The 17,588-nt window shown below is 52.7% G+C and overlaps 2 protein-coding genes across 7 annotated transcripts in view; one reads left to right on the top strand and one right to left on the bottom strand.

Annotated features, from left to right (window-relative positions):
• CDH23 (cadherin-related 23) overlaps positions 1-17,588 on the top strand; it is a 175,373-nt gene that overhangs the window by 115,346 nt on the left and 42,439 nt on the right. For 4 of the 6 annotated variants that reach the window (XM_017746350.1, XM_017746345.1, XM_017746343.1 and 1 more), the window contains 12 exons: positions 52-157; positions 259-386; positions 3,371-3,443; positions 3,696-3,812; positions 4,155-4,267; positions 6,313-6,420; positions 7,564-7,753; positions 8,550-8,695; positions 9,009-9,228; positions 10,075-10,227; positions 11,253-11,366; positions 12,556-12,704. In XM_017746350.1, coding sequence (XP_017601839.1) covers positions 52-157; positions 259-386; positions 3,371-3,443; positions 3,696-3,812; positions 4,155-4,267; positions 6,313-6,420; positions 7,564-7,753; positions 8,550-8,695; positions 9,009-9,228; positions 10,075-10,227; positions 11,253-11,366; positions 12,556-12,704 — 1,617 coding nt within the window. Of the gene's footprint in view, positions 1-51; positions 158-258; positions 387-3,370; positions 3,444-3,695; positions 3,813-4,154; positions 4,268-6,312; positions 6,421-7,563; positions 7,754-8,549; positions 8,696-9,008; positions 9,229-10,074; positions 10,228-11,252; positions 11,367-12,555; positions 12,705-17,588 lie in introns of those variants that run through there. The other 2 variants (XM_017746348.1, XM_017746349.1) reach the window with 2 other exon arrangements.
• Positions 13,893-17,542, bottom strand: CUNH10orf105 (chromosome unknown C10orf105 homolog). Its single transcript, XM_008642856.2, has 2 exons — positions 17,256-17,542; positions 13,893-14,813 (listed from the first exon to the last, which is right to left on the bottom strand). Exon 2 carries the CDS (start codon positions 14,806-14,808, stop codon positions 14,392-14,394), a length of 417 nt encoding a protein of 138 aa, XP_008641078.1. The 5' UTR covers positions 14,809-14,813; positions 17,256-17,542; the 3' UTR covers positions 13,893-14,391.

A 17,588-nucleotide genomic window follows, 5' to 3' on the forward strand; every position in this document is an offset into this window, starting at 1 on the left:
TTTCCCTGGCACAGCTCCCATGCCCATGTATTCCCTCTGCTCACACCCTAGGCATCTGATGAGGACTCCCCTCCAAACAACCAGATATCCTACAGCATCGTACAGGCGTCTGCCTTCCGTGACTACTTTGACATCATGGTGTCGGAAGGGTACGGAGGTAAGTGCTGATCCTGGCACCACAGGGCTGCCCCTGAGCATGCCCGCATCCTGCTCAGTGCATGAGTGCTCCCCTGACCCCCCCGCTGTGCATCCTTCCAGTGATCAGCGTGAACCACCCCCTGGACTATGAGCAAGTAGCCAACGGGGTCATCTACCTGACAGTGATGGCCAAGGATGCCGGCAACCCACCGCTCAACAGCACCGTCCCCGTCACCGTCGAGGTGTTTGTAAGTACAGTCAGTGCCTGACATTTCTCTTGTGTTTCCCTGGAATTGCTCCATAGCAGTGCTATTAATTCTTCAATAGCCCAGCAAGACTATCCCACCCCATGGATGTGGATGTGTGGATTGCACATGTCTCGTATATGTGTCATACATGTGTCATGCCACAGCTAACCACGGGGCGAGGAGCAGAGCAGGACTGGTGTGGAAATCCCTCTGGAGGAGGGGTTCCTGCTGGGAGGCACAAAGCATCACAGCATTCCTCAGGAAGATCAGATCGGCATGTCACTTTGAGGCACATTGTGGCTTGAGGAAGTCTGGAGGGAGGTATCAGTGATGGAGACAGTTTGGTTGATAACATGTCAGTCTCGCAGCTGTGGGATCTATGCTGGGCTGATGGCAGTGTCAGTCTGGGAAGGTGAAGGAGATAAAGCCAATGATACTCTAGGATGGGAATGAAGTCCCATGAGCATGTCTCTCCTTCAGATCCCTCACTGTGCTCAAGAGAGGGGGAACAGGGTAATGCCCAGGGAGTTAGTGGTGGTTAAATACATCCTTTCCACACTGTGCTTTTGACAGCATAAATACCTCTTTTTCAAGACCACACTTCAGTGGGTCATCTCCCCGTGTTGGGTCTGTATGCTGGCAGGGTTTAAGCAGCTGTCACTTTTCCCACTCTCAACCAAAGGGAATTTCTCTCAGCTGCAAAAGAAAAGAAATAAAAGCCAAAGACTAGGAAGAAAATGAGGGGGAAGTGTTTTGTGACAGCACTTGAGGAACAAGAGCTGTGAGAAGGCAGAACCAGAGCAAGTGTGGAGGGAGGTAATTTTTTTTCATCCTTTGGTTGTTGGTTTTTAATAAAGAAGTCAAACTCGCCTTGTAGATTTCCCATTAGGGGACAATACGCTTTTGTAGAGGGAGTCGCCGAGTCAGAACTAATAGTGCGCGCCGCGCCAGGATCCCAGGAAATAGCACCGCTAATAAGTTTCTGCCTCACTCCCTGCCACTGACGCCCTGCTCAGAGCGATGAGCCGGCAACTCACGGCATGCCTGTGCCTGGAGGAGAGGGGTTGTGTGCTTAGTGTGAGCATCTGCCACTCTCAGCATCCTTGGAGATGGCGGGGAGTGATAGGACAAGGGGAATCAGCTTCAAACTGGAGGAGAGGGGAGGTTTAGGTTGGATATTAGGAAGAAAGTCTTCCCTGGAGTGTGGGGAGGCCCTGGCACAGGGTGCCCAGAGAAGCTGTGGCTGCCCCATCCCTGGAAGTGTTCAAGGCCAGGTTGGATGGGACCCTGAGCACCCTGGGATAGTGGAAGGTGTCCCTGCCCACGGCAGAGGGTTGGAACAAGGTGAGATTTAAGGTCCCGTCCAACCCAATCCATTCTAAAATTCTATGATACAATGGCTGTCTGAGGGTGAGGTTGTAGGGAGGAAGGCTGAGGGTCAGGAGGACACAGGAAGCTGGTTTTAGCTGGTTAGGTGAGTAACCTCTTTTGTGGGAGTGGAAGAGTGCTGGATTCTGTCTGACATTGCTGCAGGTGCCCTGGGGAGCTTTGGAGCTCCTGTTGCTGAAGTGGGAAATGTCCTTCTCAAGTAGAAGGCAGGTGCAGTCCAGCTCAGGCCAGATGGAGAGCCAGCCAGAAGCAAACCCCGGGTCCTTGGGACCATGCTTGCCGGGCCGTGGCCTTGCTGAGCATGGCCTGATGATCTCAGGAACATTAATGACACAACACAGCATCTGCTCTGGCTCGTGTCCACCCAGCTGGAGCACAGCACAGCTCAGCCCCATCCAGCTGCATGTGGATGCACACTCAACCTCTCCATTGCCTTTAACCTGCCCAGGCCTCCTGGGTTTGCCCTGGATGACCCCCACCCATCCCTGGGAGGAGGAGGAGGAGGAGGGATGGTGAGGACATCACTGGGACAGGCAGCAATTTCCTCATTACCCTCAGAGGAGGCGCTGGGGAAGCTGAGTGACGCAAAAGCTGATTAAAGACCACCTGCTTCCAGAAGGGAAAGGAGGGGCTGGCAATTTAATTGCAGCACGATGGGCATCGTTGGCACGTGAAATTGCTTCAAATCTCAAGTTCGGTGGCAGCAGGAGCAGCTGAGGTCCATCAGTGGTCTCAAGGTAGAAAACGTTTCCAGAGCAGCCCCAGGGAAATGGGAAGGTCCGTAACAGTGTTTTGATGTCCTGGCAGCTCTGTTCTTCCCTCCATAGGCAGTTGGGTTTGGTTCATTTAGGGAAGATTCTTAACAATGTTTAAACAGCATTTAAAGCCCCCTGGAGGGAGCTTTAAACCAGTCCAAAATCTGTTTTGAGGGATGTTTCGAGCAATTGCTCCTACTTGGTTTCTCCAAGATGGCCATGGTCACTGGCAGAGACAGGCTTGGAGGGAGAACATCAGGATGCAGCTTCCCCCTCAAAAATGCTGCGGCTGCCCTCTCTGCAAACACCCACAGCATTCCTCCTCTGGAGGGAAGGCATCCAAAGCTCAGCAGCTCCCCTGGTCCAATTTGCCTCATGGCCTTGTGGCCAGGATGACCTGGAACACTAAGCCACCCCTGTACTGCAGGGAGGGAGGAACAGATCTATGCATGGTGCTGTGGTGCTTCATGTGGTGCCTGAGGCTTCCCAGGCTTGTGGTAGAGTCAGGAGCAGCTCAGAAGATGCTCCTCTGTCAGTGGTAGTGGTTCCTCAGCCCTGTGCTGGGTGATGAGGTGGTGGAGTAGTCGGTACCATCCCCGCTGCAGGGCTCAGCAGAGTCACTGACAATCATCTCACCTCAACCTCAGCTGCCTCTACAGCAAAGCCCTGTGCTCAGTGCCCCGTGCCTTCCCCCCAAGGCCACCTTCCCCTCACTGGCATCATGAACTGGTCACACCTTAAGATGCAGATGCCCAGGACCATCCCCATACCAGACTTTTGCAGCTACTTGACCATTTTGCCTTTTTCCCAACCAGCCTCTCGACCTTCTCTTTGCTTCAGGATGAAAATGACAATCCCCCCATGTTCAGCAAGGCCTCCTATGTGATAACCATCATGGAGGACATTATGGCAGGTACAGGGCACACCCCTTCTCCTTTTCTGGGCTCCCAGGAGGGCCCTGGGTATTTTACAGCCAGAGTGGGGTGAGTGATCCCTTTTTGGGCCAATAAAGCCTGATAAAGTCTCATAGCTGTGGAGTCTGGGTGTTTGGCCACACTGTGCGTGTGCAGGAGAAGGGACCCCTTGGCTGGGAGATCTGCAGGAGCACTGTGGGGGCACAGGGCAGTTCTGGCTCATCCCAGTTGTCATTTCTGCCTTCCCCAAGGAGCCACAGTGCTGTTTCTCAATGCCACGGACATGGACCGGTCCAGGGAGTACGGGCAGGAGTCGATCATCTACTCCCTGGAAGGCTCCTCGCACTTTCGGATCAATGCTCGCTCAGGTGAGCCTCTGGACATGCTCTGCCCTTTTCCTTTCAGCTCCCTTTTCCACCCCCACCCTTCCCTCGTCTCCTCCAGTCAGCCTACTTAGGAGACCCACGATTTAGGGGGTTCACCAGATTTCAGCCACCGCCACTTGCTCAGTCACCCTGGGAGCTTCAGCAGAGGCATCCATGGCAACTCAGCTCTCGAGCCTAAGAAAAGGCTTGGCCATGAAGGTTCCTGTTAGTTAAGAAGCTGCCAAGGTCCATCTATTTGAATTTAAAAAAGGGCCCATTTGTGGACTGTCCTGACATTGGTTTTAAGTGTTTCTTTTTTAACCTTGTCATCTCCTGTGGCTGCAGGAGAAATCACAACAACATCTTTGCTAGACCGGGAGGCCAAATCTGAGTACATCCTCATAGTCCGGGCAGTGGATGGAGGCGTGGGGCACCATCAGAAGACAGGCATTGCTATGGTGAGTGTGGGAGGAATTTCCATCTCCTCAAGCCACTGGTGCCGGGATTGTGGAGAGCTGCAGTGTTTCATTTTCCCTGTGCGAAGAGCACACAATGGTCCCTGCCCTCTGCGCTACCCCCGTTGCTGCTCACAAGGACCAACAATTTCAAGGTGGTGTAGACCTTGAAATCAGCTTGCTTTCCTGGAAAACCAGTCACACAGGAGCCACTTGACTTTCCAGAGCCTGTGGATGTGGTAATGAGTCCTATTTCACCTGCAGAACAGCTCCCTTTGTTCAGCTCCCTTTGTTCCTTTTGAGAAGGGGCTTACTTGGAGAGCCTGCCAGTACGCTTAGTTATTTCTTAGTCTGTTCACGTGCTGCCTGGGTCAGGGGTTTCCAGCCGGTCTGGAATGCCTGTGCTCCTGGGAAGGTTCTGGTGGAGCTGCAGGTTGAAGCCTCGTGCTTTGCCTTGCCCTTTGTAGGCCTCAGGGAACCCCATTGTTGGCAAAGCATTTGTAAAACTCTTCAGAAGTATCAGGAGGTCAAAAGCCAAGGATCCATCCCTGATGGACTTGATGATCTTAAAGGTCTTTTCCAACCTTAACTATTCCATGATTCTCTCACCATTCATGGCATCACATTTCTTTGGACATTTCATACCATTTGGGTTCTCCTGCTCCTGGGATGCTTGGTTGGGTTGCAGGAGAGATGTCCCACACAACACAGGGCGATGCAGAAAAATTTGTGGTTGTGCTGAGGAATATCCCTAAAGTAATTGTCTCTCCTGCCAAGGACCATCAGGTGGTCTGTGGTAGCAGACTGGAAGCTCCCTATGGAGCCTCCCAGAGACATGTGATGGCCTTGGCCGGGCACCAGCATGGCCTGTGGAATGCTGACATCTCCTCTGGGGCTCCAGATGGGATTATGTTCTCCTAACAGCCTTGTTAAAAGGCAAAACAAGGGGAGAAAAAAATGACTCCTGATTCCTAAAATGTTAAAGAATATTAAAACTCAGTGAGATGAGGGCAGCTGAGTAAGTTTGTCCTTGGGATATACACCTGGCACTCAAAATAATCATTTTTGATCGGGAGTAAACATCCATTCAGGGACCTTGCAAGGTCCCCAGGTGATGTAAAGCACCTGGGCTGCTCAGAGTAGCGGGGGTCAGCAACCTTCCTCAGGGACCACCGTGCTGCCTTGGCTTGTCCCTGGAGACTGTGGTGTCCAGAGTGGCCTCTTCTACCACGGGGTGGCACCAGCAGCTCAGCCTGGTGTGACAGCGGGACACAGTGGCTTGGGAGCAGAGAAGATCCCAGGAAAAGCTCCACTGGGACCCCCTGCTTCCCTCAGACACCTGCAGGCTGGGGTGAAACAAGTGCTGTGAGGAGGTGAGAGACTCCCAGGTAGCAGAATGCATCCCACAGGCTCACTGCTGTCACTGAGGTGCCATTTGTCACACTGGAAATGAAGACAGGTAACACTTCAGGGCACCATCCTTGCCCCTGCTCTTGTCTTCACACCTCCCACTCCCTGTTACCATACTCTCTCCTGCTTTCTCATTTATTCTTTTTTTTTCTGTTGCTTTTTGCCAGTCAGTCAGATTTTTCCTTCCTTTCCTGCCACATTCCCACTGATTTTCATTCCCCTTCCCGTGAAGGCGCTGCCTGAAGACACACCTTGTGCCATGTGGTAGTTCTTAACTCTGATAAGTACACAGGAGCAAAACCCAGTTTGGCTATGCCAGGGAGCCTTGGCTGTGAAGTTGCAGGATGTTGATTTTTTGCAAGGTTTCTCTCTGGAGGGTGAACACAGAATCACAAAACCCTGGAATAATTTAGGTTGGAAAAGGTTTCTAAGATGATCAGGTCCAGCCATTCCCTCAGTGCTGCCAAGCCCAGCACTAACCTGTGTCCCCAAGTGCCACAGCTTCACATCTTTTAAATCCCCTGAGGGATGGTGACTCGGGCATGGCCTGAAACACATGTTGGGTACATCCAGGGGACATTCCACACCTCAGGAAGCTGTACCTCCTGAAGCAGCTTTGCTTCCTTGCACTCTCACAGGTGAACATCACACTGCTGGACATCAATGACAACTACCCCACCTGGAAGGATGAGCCATACTTCATTAACCTGGTGGAAATGACTCCCCCCAACTCAGACGTCACCACGGTATGTGTGAGGCAAGGTGATGGCTGTACGAAAGGATTGGCTGGAGCAGGGGGTCACCTCCAGATGGGTGTCACCTCCTAACTGGTGTCACCTGTGTCACCTTCAGTCCAGCACCATCTTGCAGAATTCCATTTACAAGCTTACTCCTGAGCCTCCCTGCTGCTGACCATCCCCTGTGTTCCTTCTCCCTGCTGGGATATTTTTTTTCCTCTCCAAATTGTGTGGATTTTGGCCAAATCCTCCTTTTCTTAGCCTCGCCTGCGACCTCCTTCAAGGACCTCTCTGAAAGACTTTGATTTACAGCCTTTCAAGTCCCTCTGGTGAAATAAAAGAGAAGGAGGGGGGGAGGCTTCTATTCCATCACGCCAAGAGAAAAATGACGGGAACAAAATGGAAAATAAATGAGGGAAAAGTGAAGAGAATCCACAAAATCATATAAGAAGGAAGGCTGCAAAAAAAAAAGAGAGATTTTTGAAGGAGGAGAAGGGTCTGGCAGTGCTGCCTGAGCCAGAGCACAGTGGTTTTGTCTACTTCAGCCCTGCTGCTCAGCGCCAGCTTGAAGTCATCTTGCCTTTGTCATCCCAATTAGTTGCTGGGAAAATAATTATTTTGTCACCGATCTGATGTAAATTCAGCTGCAGGACAAGCAGCGGGAGCTGGGGAAGTTATGAGGGCAATGAAATCGGGGTGTTTTTTTAATGTAAATGTCCCCTGTAATTAAAAACATCACAGGGAGAACAATAAAGCACAGAATATCTGGCATGGAGGAGAACTCCACCAAGGAATTATTCCCAGCATCCCTGATGTGGCAGCACAAGTTCCTCAGTTTGCCTCTTTTTCCTATTTATTTTATTTTTCTGAAGGGTCCTCGTTTCTTAGCTGGTTTTATTCAAAAGAAGGAAAATCCAGTTTGATTGCTGCATGTTTGTGTCTTGCCATGCCATTACCTCCTGTGCTCACAGGCCAGTTTTGGGGAGATTTAACATCACAGCAGAGGTCTTGAGGGTGCAAATGGAGGGAGAACTTCTTGCTTCTGCTGGTGCAGGGAGGCCAAGCTTAACACGGGCGAATCTCTGGAGGGACTGCCCGCAGGAATTAATTCCCAGCACTCTGCTGTAATTTTGTGCTGTTCCCCCTTGGCAGGTGGTGGCTGTTGACCCGGACTTGGGGGAGAATGGCACGGTGGTGTACAGCATCCGGCCCCCCAACAAGTTCTACAGCCTCAACAGCACCACGGGCAAGATCCGCACCACGGGCGTGCTGCTGGACCGGGAGAATCCCAATGCCCAGGAGGCCCAGCTCATGCGCAGGATCGTGGTGTCTGTCACTGACTGTAAGCTTCCATCCCACACTGATTGTTTTCACTTCCTCAGCCTGATTTTGCCTTTATGACAATGTCTCTTCTATTTTCTGTTCTCCTGTTTTGAGCGTGTTTCTGACGTTAACAAATGGGAGTATCTTTAAACCTGCTGTTAAAACAAACCAGAAACCCCTCAAAACGTGAGTGCAGTCATTCATGTAGCAACCCTGACAATAAGTCTGGGAGGCAGGAACTCTCCCTCCCATCAGCCTTGCTCCATTGGCATCCCAGAAAATCAATTGAGCAGGTGAGGGAAGCAGAGCTGATGGGTTTTTCTCTGGAAATAGTACACCAGGGGAACTTCTTAGGAAAAAAGGTAGATATATGAAGATAGTTTTTTATTTTCAGATAGTGGTAGGACAAAGGGGAACGGTTTTAAACCAAAAGAGGAGAGCTTGAGATTAGATGTTGGGAGGAAATTCTTTACTCAGAAGGTGGTGGAACAGGGTGCCCAGACCAGAGAAGCTGTGTCTGCCCCATCCCTGAAAGTGTCCCAGCCCAGGTTGGACGGGGCCCTGAGCAACCTGGTCCAGTGGAAGGTGTCCCTGCCCATGGCAGAGGGTTGGAAGTAGATTATCTGTAAGGTCCCTTCCAACCCAAACCATTCCAGCATTCTGTCTAATTGTCCATTACTGGCAGATCATCCATGACAAATCAGGGCCATCACCCCATCCTGCACTACTGTCTGCATAGGGGGTGAGGGCTCCTTTTTAGGAGAAACAGGTGGAAGCACCTCAAGTGTTAACCTTGAGACCCCATTCCTCTGCAGGTGGGAGGCCACCCCTGAGAGCCACCAGCAGTGCCACAGTTTTTGTCAACCTGCTGGACCTGAATGACAATGACCCCACTTTCCAGAACCTGCCCTTTGTTGCTGAGATTGCCGAGGGCCTTCCCGCAGGCTCCTCTGTCTTCCAGGTGAGCGTGTCCCGTTGCTGCCATTCCTCACGCTGGGAGCTGCTGCTGTCACCGCCATTGCTTCTGCAAAGCGGGCTAGCCGTGCATCCTCTCCCTCCTCTCCCTCTTCTCCATCCTCTCCATCTCCTCCTCTTTGCCATCCTCTAGCAATGGAACTGGGGGGATGCAGAAGGGGTTGTGCATCTTTACTCCATGGGCTCACTCCCAGCAGGGAGGGCCATTTCATCCCAGCATCCCTGGGGACAAAGGCACTTGGGGTTTATGTACCGTGACTTCCATTGCCAGGAGATGATCAGGGTGCTCTCCCCACCAGGTGGTGGCCATCGACCTGGACGAGGGCCCCAACGGGCAGGTGTCATACCGCATGCAGGTGGGGATGCCCCGCATGGATTTCCTCATCAACAGCACCAGTGGGCTGGTCACCTCCACGGCCGTGCTGGACAGGGAGAGGATCCCTGAGTATTACCTGCGGGTGGTGGCCAGCGATACCGGCGCGCCCGGCAAGAGCTCCACCAGCACCCTCACTGTCAAAGGTGGGTGCACCGAGAGCCCTCCGGTCCCTCAGTGACAAGGACACCTCACTGCAGGAAATGCAGTTTCTGTGAGAGACACACTGAGGCCTGAAAACAGGATCCTGTCTGGCTTTGTGAACAACAGGACATAGGGATGGCTCCCATCCCCACAGGCTTTGTGTCTGCTATCAACACACTGCAGAGATGGGGAAAACGTGGTGTTTCTGGCAGGGCCCCCAAATTCTCTGTTGTTTTTTCTGCATTCCCCCATCCCCAGTGTTGCTTTTTCTTTTGCTTCAGCATGTGATTCCCATCAGCTGCGTGTCTGGACAGCCCACGCAATCCCAGTTCAGAGCTGTAGCCTTATTGCATGGCCTGTCTTTAATTTAATGCCTTGCTATTTACTGGCTTCATGCAAGCCTAGTGCTGAAAAAGGATAAGTGTCATCTGGAAATAAACTGACCCTGGATTGTCCTCAGGCCTGAGTTTGGAAAAGAAGTTCCTGGTCCTGTACCTTCAGAGCTCTCTGCCATGCCCCAGGAAATACTGAGCTTATATTTAAGCCCCAGATTTTCCTTTGAATAGGGATGGAAACAGGCTTGGTGAAAATACTAACTTGAATTTTCAGTGATGTAATGGTTTTTTGGCTGTGAGGAGTGTGATCTGTGTGTATCAGAGACAACAAAATACAGCCTACAGCCACTCTGGTGGCACCCTCACTGCACAAATGGCGGGGAGAGTCAGGCAGAGCATTCCCTGGGATGCTGAGAGCAGGAGGCAGGAGGTTTGGGAGCACAGCAGAATCAGCCTGGCATCTGCAGGAGGGGCAGCCCTGGCAGGACACTTAGCTCTGCTCCTCCTTTTCAGTTCTGGACGTGAACGACGAGAACCCCACCTTCTTCCCAGCCATCTACAACGTGTCCCTGCCCGAGAACGTGGCCCGGGATTTCAAAGTGGTCCGGCTCAACTGCACGGATGCCGACGTCGGGCTGAACGCTGAGCTCAGCTACTTCATCACAGGTGAGAGCCCCATGCAGAACGGGAGCTTTGGGTGCAGGAAGGCACAGGCTGCCCCAGACCTTGGGCAGGGTGTCAGCGCTGCCTTTCCCAGCCCCTCCAAACCTTGTCTGGCATCGCCCTCTGCTGAACAACCCCGCTTGGCTCCCCACCGTGCTGACCACTCTGCTGACGCCCAGCATCCCTAGAAAAGCATGAGGATGTGCAGAACACAGCTAGGGAGCAAGGGCTGGGGTGGCATTCACGAGTGTTTATGGTTGGAAGCCATAAATGGAATTTTGGGGCATTTTTGTATCCCCATGGGCAGGTGGGGTTGGGTGGGCAGCAGTGCCACCTGGGCAGTGTCCAGCTCACTCCGCAGCTGCAGCACCTGCAGCAGGAGGCTGGGGAATCCCCTGGCCACTGTTTGACTTGCAAACCGCACATTGAGCCCTCAGGAAGAGGGTAAAAACAGAAGTGTCACCAGAAAGTCATTTTTCCCACAATAGCAGCCTGGTGTTTCATGTCATGGCCCCTCCGACCTCTCCCCATGCGAAACGGGGTGTGTTGTCCCACAGGTACCACAGCTCACATGCAAAGATACCCCAGTTTGCTTCCAAAGCATTCAGAAAATTGTCTGGCTCTTACATGATTCAGCTTTTCCTAGGGCCATTGGATTTTTCCTGTGCCGTGAGGCAGAGGGAAAGGTGCTCTGCCCGGGATAAGACACAAAACTATCCTTGCACAGCTGGGCTGATGCCATGCCCAGGCTGCAGAATCCAAGGAAATGGTCTCAAGTTGCACCAGGGAACGTTCAGATTAGATATTGGGAAAAATTTCTTCACTGAAAGGGTGGAACAAGCTGCCCAGGGAAGTTGTGGATGCTTCATCCCTGGAAGTGTTAAAGGTCAGGTTAGACAGGGCTTGGAGCAACCTGGTCTAGTGAAAGGTGTCCCTGCCCATGGCAGGGTGTTGGAACAAGATGACCTTTAAGGTCCCTCCCAACCCAAACCATTCCAAGTTTCTATTCTATTTGTCCTTTGCTGCAGGTGGGAACCAGGATGGCAAATTCAGCGTCGGCTTCAGGGACGGGGTGGTCAGGACAGTCGTGAGTCTGGACAGGGAGACCATGGCATCCTACACACTGATCCTAGAGGCCATCGGTAAGGATTTCCCAGGGATCCTGTGGGAAAGTGCCACACAGCCACATGTGGTGGCCGTGCACGTGTCAAGCTCCCTTGCAGGTGTGTCAGAGGGGCAGCAACCTCCAAGGTACTCCACAAACCTGAGCCTGTGCTTGGTGTTAACATTACACAGCCCACGTGAATTAATATGTCCTGGTTCCGTCATGACTCTTGCAGATGGGATATTCACCTCTCAAGTTTGCCCAGCCCCAGGGCTCTCCCTTTCACCTGGGGAAGGCAAGGCCTCCTGTTCCTGAGAGGCTCCACACTGTCCAGGGCAGCCCTCCACCCAAAAATGCCAATGCCACAGCATTGTTCCCCTCATGCCATGCCAGCCCTTGGCTCTGTGGCTGCTGATTGACCCTGAGCCTCCTGGCACAGGCAGAGGGCCCGTGTGCCAAACTCAGCTTGGCTGTCATCCCCAGAGCTTTATAATGATGTGCCTGTTCACAGATGACTTGGATATCCCTTTTGAAAGGAGAAATAAGTGGCCTGGACAGAAATGTTGGGGGCACAGCATTGCAGGTGCCACAGGGGCTGTGCAGGGATGCCGCACTGCCTAGGCACACAGGACTGGATCCCAAGGGCCACAGGGTCTGTTCTGCCCCTCCAATGGGGATCACACTGCCTGTGTTTTCCCAGATCCCACAGCCTCCAGATGGGTGGGTTTAGCGCTCCCTGCAAAACAGGCGTGTTGAAAAATCCATGCTTCCCAGTGCCTCATCCTTCCTGGCAAATCCAAGAGCTGTGCTGCCATGTCCTTGTCAACTGAACATCAACCCATCCGGGTGCTCTTTGACTGTGAGCTGAGCTGCAGCTACGGAAAACTCATCAGGCTGTCTTCATCTCCCAAATCCTTGGCCTCCAGCAGTCCCTTCACTTGGTATATGGAATTGCAAATCCTCTATAATGACTAGTTGCACTTCCAGCCTCACTTGGCTCCATGGGAGAGCTTGGGCTGGTTTGGCTTTTCCTTTTTCTTTTGGAATAGGAAGGGAAAAAAACCCCTAAAAACCCATGGTTCAATGTAGGATTTGAAAGCTGCAAAAAGATGAAGTGTTTTGGTTTAGAAATCTTGATCCTGTTATTTCAGCAGCCATGGGCTGAGCACCACCTGTGCAAGGAGGAGGTGACTGAGCCTCCCTCCCTCACCTTTCTCTCCCTGCAGACAATGGCCCCACCGGGAACCGGCGCACCGGGACTGCCACCGTGTACGTGACTGTCCTGGATGTCAACGACAACAGACCCATCTTCCTGCAGAGCAGCTATGAAGTCAGTGTTCCCGAGGACATCCCAGCTGCCAGCAGCATAGTGCAGGCATGTGGCTCTTCCCCTGGGACCCTGGGCTGGGAGATTGGAGTCCCCCACTAACTGTGCCCTGACCGTGAGCTGCTGGAAGCCCAGGACAGAGATTGTCTCTCTCTGTCAGTGGTCTGTTCCCCCGGGGCAGGGAGAGATGTGCTCTCGCTCATCCACTCCTCTGCTAGTCCAGGCTGTGAGTGCCAGGGAGAAGGCAGCAAAGAACAAGGAAAAATTAAGGAATTCACCCCTTTCCTGCAGGGGGTGAGAGGAGAAGAGCCAAACCCTGTGCTGGCGAGGCCACTTTGGCTACCTCTCTGTGTTCTCCCTGCTCCCAAACAGAGATCTCCATAGGGAGGGAGAAGAGTGCCTGCAAAGAGATGCTCAGCGAGGGGGGGAAAACCCTTGGAGAGGGAGAAAAGCATTTGGACTTTGCTTTCATTTTTGTTCCTCTTTGAGGGAGCAGTGGGCAGAGCTGAATGGCTCAGTGAGCACCGAATGAATGTGGGCATTCACACGGGCTCTGGGGCCTTCCAGCATCCCTTCAAACCCAGGGCTCTTCTGGAGCGGGCACCAAAGGCTCTTTGCAGAGGGCCCTGGGAAGGCTCCTCCTGCCTTCAATACCTCTCCCGGCACAGGGAAAGGGGCGGCTTTGTCCCTGGCTGTGGCAGGCAGGATGAGTCACCGGCAGAGAAGAAAGGAGCCTTTTGCCTCCTGCAACAAAGGTTTGCGGGGAGCCCTGTGTCTGCTGGGGCAGCCGGTCCCCAAGGAATCCTGTGGTTCCTCATCCATCACCTGTTGTGCCGTGGCACGGTGTACATGATGTCTCTGGGATCAGGCATCAGCCTGCAATCCCAGGATGGAGGTGTGTCCCTTGCATGGGACTCCTAAAACTGAGCCGATTTGGCAAATCGAAGGATGGAGGGAACTTGAGTCTGACTGGCATCAAAGTGCCTGTTCTTAGAACCTTCCCAAAAGAGGGGGATGTCCTTGGAAGTCCGTGGCAAAGGAGGGGAGGTATTTGGAGGAAGTTGGTTTTGCACAGAACAACATCAAAGAGAAACAGAAATGAGCCATCACTTGGCTTTAGTTTAATTTACACCTTCAGTGTGAACCATTTGTACAGAAGGTCTCTCCCTTCAAGTGCATCCCCACATCCCCAGGGCAGCAGGAGGATTTCTGTATGTTTCCCCATCCCTTTCTCCCTCAGCAACCCACAGCTGACTGTGTGGGGAGGGGCGTGACAGGGACCAGGCAGCACGTGGGGACACGAGCCTCCTTCCACCTGCTCTGGAGTACAGCTTGTGGGGAATTCTCCACTGAGGATTGCTTTTTATGGAGCAGGTTTGCTCTGGGATGCCTCTCTTTAGGTAGCCAGGTTTCTCCCGCTCCCTTGCAGGCTGTTTGTTCAGGTGGAGCACAACTTGCATAATGTTTTCCAAAAAAAATGAAGCAGCAGGATCTTTTTGGACTGCCCGGTGGTGGGTGCGCCTGGGTGTAGTTTGGATGCCTCCACTTTCCCTGGCAGGAAGCAGTAACCTGGAAAGCATTTGGGAACCTGACATTGCAAAACCTCCTGTCTCCTCACAGAGCCACTGCCTGGAAATGAGTTGCTCAAAGGGTCTCTGCCGCATTGCCCAGGATACCAAGGGATGCTTGAGAAGGGAACTGAGCCAAAAGCTTGGGAATGAGTAGCAGGGCAAGATCACATTTTGGTGGACTCCATGATGTCCCAGTCCTGGCTGGTGGAGAAGCTTCTGGGACAGGCAAGCTGGCTCTGAGACACTAGCTGGCTCCTCCTGAAGCTGCTGATGGAGCACCTCTGGGAGCCCAGATGCTTCCAGAGCCTCAGCTGGGGCTCGCTGGCATCCATGGGGTGGTGGGGCAGGAACTCCTGGGGGCCAGAGAGGGACCGGCCCAGAGCCGCTGGCTTGCAGAGGGTGACAAAGATGAGGAAGGTGGCCAGGACAAGGAAGATGCAGGTGAGCCCGACGATGATGGGCATCCAGTCTGTCACCTCAGGGGATGCAGCACTGGGTGGGACCGGCTCCGTGGTGGAAACCAGAAGCCCAAGGAGAGGCCGGGTGGGAGAGGTCCTGTTGCCAGCGTCCGCTGTGCTCATTTTCCCTGCAGTGCAAGGTGATACAGAGAAGTGGCACAGGTGATTACCCCGTGGAAGCTGGACAGCCAGCCACCCTCTGGTTAAACTGATGGATGCTTGTCATGCCTTGATGTCCAGGATTCTCCCAGCCATGTTTTCAGTGACACGGGGGGACAGGAGGTCTCCATCTGCTTTGCCAGGAGGCAAAGCACAGAGGTGGTGGCATTGACACCTGCAAAGTATCACCCTGAAGTGAAGTGCAAAACCACCTGGCAAAGAAATCTACCGCTATTTACATGTGGTACCATGGCCCCTGGGAGGACACCTTCAGGGAGCACACACATGTTGCATGAAGATTTTCTGGAAGAAATAAATATTCATGTACTACAGAAAGTTCAAAATCCTCCCCCCAGGCTGCTGAGGTTTGGTTCTTCTCTATTCCCCAGAAATGTGGGCTTGTTGAATTGGCTGTCATTTGGGGGTTTTGTGATTATTCCCCCAAAGAAATTGGATAGTTGGTTGAGCCTGTACCCTGATAAGCTGTAGTATTGTACAAGCTGTGGTATTGTACTAGCACTGTCTTTATTGTTTTGCAGGGGTGAAGTGTAACACCCTCACCCTGCTTGTGCCAAAAATCCTCATGTCAGGCGTTTTGCTGACCTGCTTTCAGGCTCAGACATGTCACAGGTGATGCAAACCAGCTTCCCAAAGTGTCAGCAGTGAGAGCTCTAACCTAACACCTGGTGGAGACTGTCCTCTCCTTTCACTGCTGGGTCAATCCTCCCAAGAGCAGCTTGCACCCATTTTTTTGCTCACATGCACCCCCCCAGCCACAGACAGGCTGTGCCAGAGGCTGGCATCTCTCCAGATGGAGATAAAGAGATGAAGGCTGGGGAAATCCTGTTTGTGCCAACCCTCTGCAATGCCCTTGGTGCTCCACTCCATACGCTGGAGGTAAAGCTTTATTATGCTGACTTTCCTGCAGAGATGTGGGAGAGCTGTGTAACTTCTCTGTGGCTGGGCAATCTCCTGGTAAACTTGGATTTGGATTGAGCCAATCTAAAACTAAGATCTTAGGAGGGGAAAGGGAGGGCTGCAGGGACTGCCAGGGTCTCTGGGTCTGCTCTTGCAGCCGCCATGCCAAAGTCACACACACAAGGTGTGTGTAAGGCAGCAGCCAAACATTCACCATAAAACATTCCAAAAAGTGGAGAAAAGACATCAGTGGCATGGTTTTAATCACTAAGGTTGTATTAACCTGCTCATAGCTTGGGAGTCTTTGGGGAGATGGTGCTGTTTCCATGGGTCTGAGCCAGGTCTGTGCCTGGAAAATGGGAAGTGCAAAAACAACTGGGTCAGTGTTTGAGAGGGTGAATCCCTGTGTGTATTGCAGGCAGTCCCAGGGACTGGGCTTCTTGTCACCTCCTCCAAAGTGAGGTTTTCCCCTCTCTCCACCTCAAAAGTATTTTTTTATCCTTAACTAGCTCCATCCCTTCCCCTCAGCTTTGGGAGCAGAGCAGCAATCCCAAGGACCCCCTGCTCCATGGACAAGCTCCTCTGTGCTGTCCAGGCACAGAAACCAGCAGGCAGGGCTGCAGTGTGTTCCACACCAAAGGCAGCCTGAATCAAGGTTTCCACGGCTACCTTAATGCTGGCATTTATGGACTGCGTGTGTTCAGCTTGGTGACTTTATATTGTTCCTTAAGAGCCAGCCAAGAGGCGTGGACAATTCCTTCAGGCTGTTCTTGCTCCCTCGGTCATGGCTGCAGAGTTTGTCTTTTAAATTCACTTGACAGTGTTCCGTAGAAACCCATCAGGAGGGATCACACTGGTGTTTTCCCAGGCTTTTCCAGCCATGCTCTGTTCTCCTCTTGCTTCCCATCCAGCTTCTCCTCACACCCAGCTCAGCTGGCAGAGCTGGGCGTTCAGGGAAGGTCTGGGCTTTCACAGCATTGCCCCATCCCAGCATCACTCTCCCACCCAGGCCCCATATTCTTCACCCTGGCGGGTTAATAAGAGATTTGCCCACCCTGGAAATGCCCTCCAGAAGGGACATCCCTGCCTGATCAGCTCCAAACATGACACATCCCCATGAGCACTTGGGACCCAGCACTGGCCACGAAGCAGATGAGGATCAGAGGGAAAAAAGAGAAATTGCAAAAGGTAAAATGTCCCTGAGAAAGGTGGAAAGGAAGAAGAAAAAATGATTCTCATGCATAAGCAGCAGAGAAGGTTATTCTGCCCAGAACCAGGCACTGCTCCCTGGCCTGGCCCGGCTGCCTAGTTTGGCAGGAGTTTTTCCATATGCTCTCCCTCCCTTTCTTCAATCTCCCGCAGAGAAAAGGCTGTTTTCAGGCACTGCCTGTGACACAGCTCCCATGAAAAGCAGCTCTCATACCCCTCCCTATCTTGCTTAGCAACACTTTTCCTGAAGCTCCCTAGCTTTTCCCAAAGTACTTTCCACCCACCTGCAGGAGGAGGAAATGCTGGACAGTACGAAACACCCGGCTTCCTGACCCAGATGGTTGGGTTCCAGGAGCAGAGGGCTCCGAGTGCTGCTGCTCCCTGTCACCCTCACTGTTAAACGGCGGAGCTGCATCCACAGGGCTTTCCCTCTCTCCCTTCCTTGGGAGAGACAGAGCAACGCGACTGGGAATGGATGCCTGACCTCACGCCCACGCAAACTTTGCATCCCCACCCACTTTCAGCCCTTTCCCCAGGCTGAGGGCAGCAGCTCTGCAGCCGGGGGGCTCTGTCTCACCCCTTGGGGTGACCTAAGGGGCCGACAGCGGCTTTGCGGC

The sequence above is a fragment of the Corvus brachyrhynchos genome, unplaced genomic scaffold (assembly GCF_000691975.1).
Source record: "Corvus brachyrhynchos isolate BGI_N302 unplaced genomic scaffold, ASM69197v1 scaffold279, whole genome shotgun sequence".
Classification (NCBI taxonomy): domain Eukaryota; kingdom Metazoa; phylum Chordata; class Aves; order Passeriformes; family Corvidae; genus Corvus; species Corvus brachyrhynchos.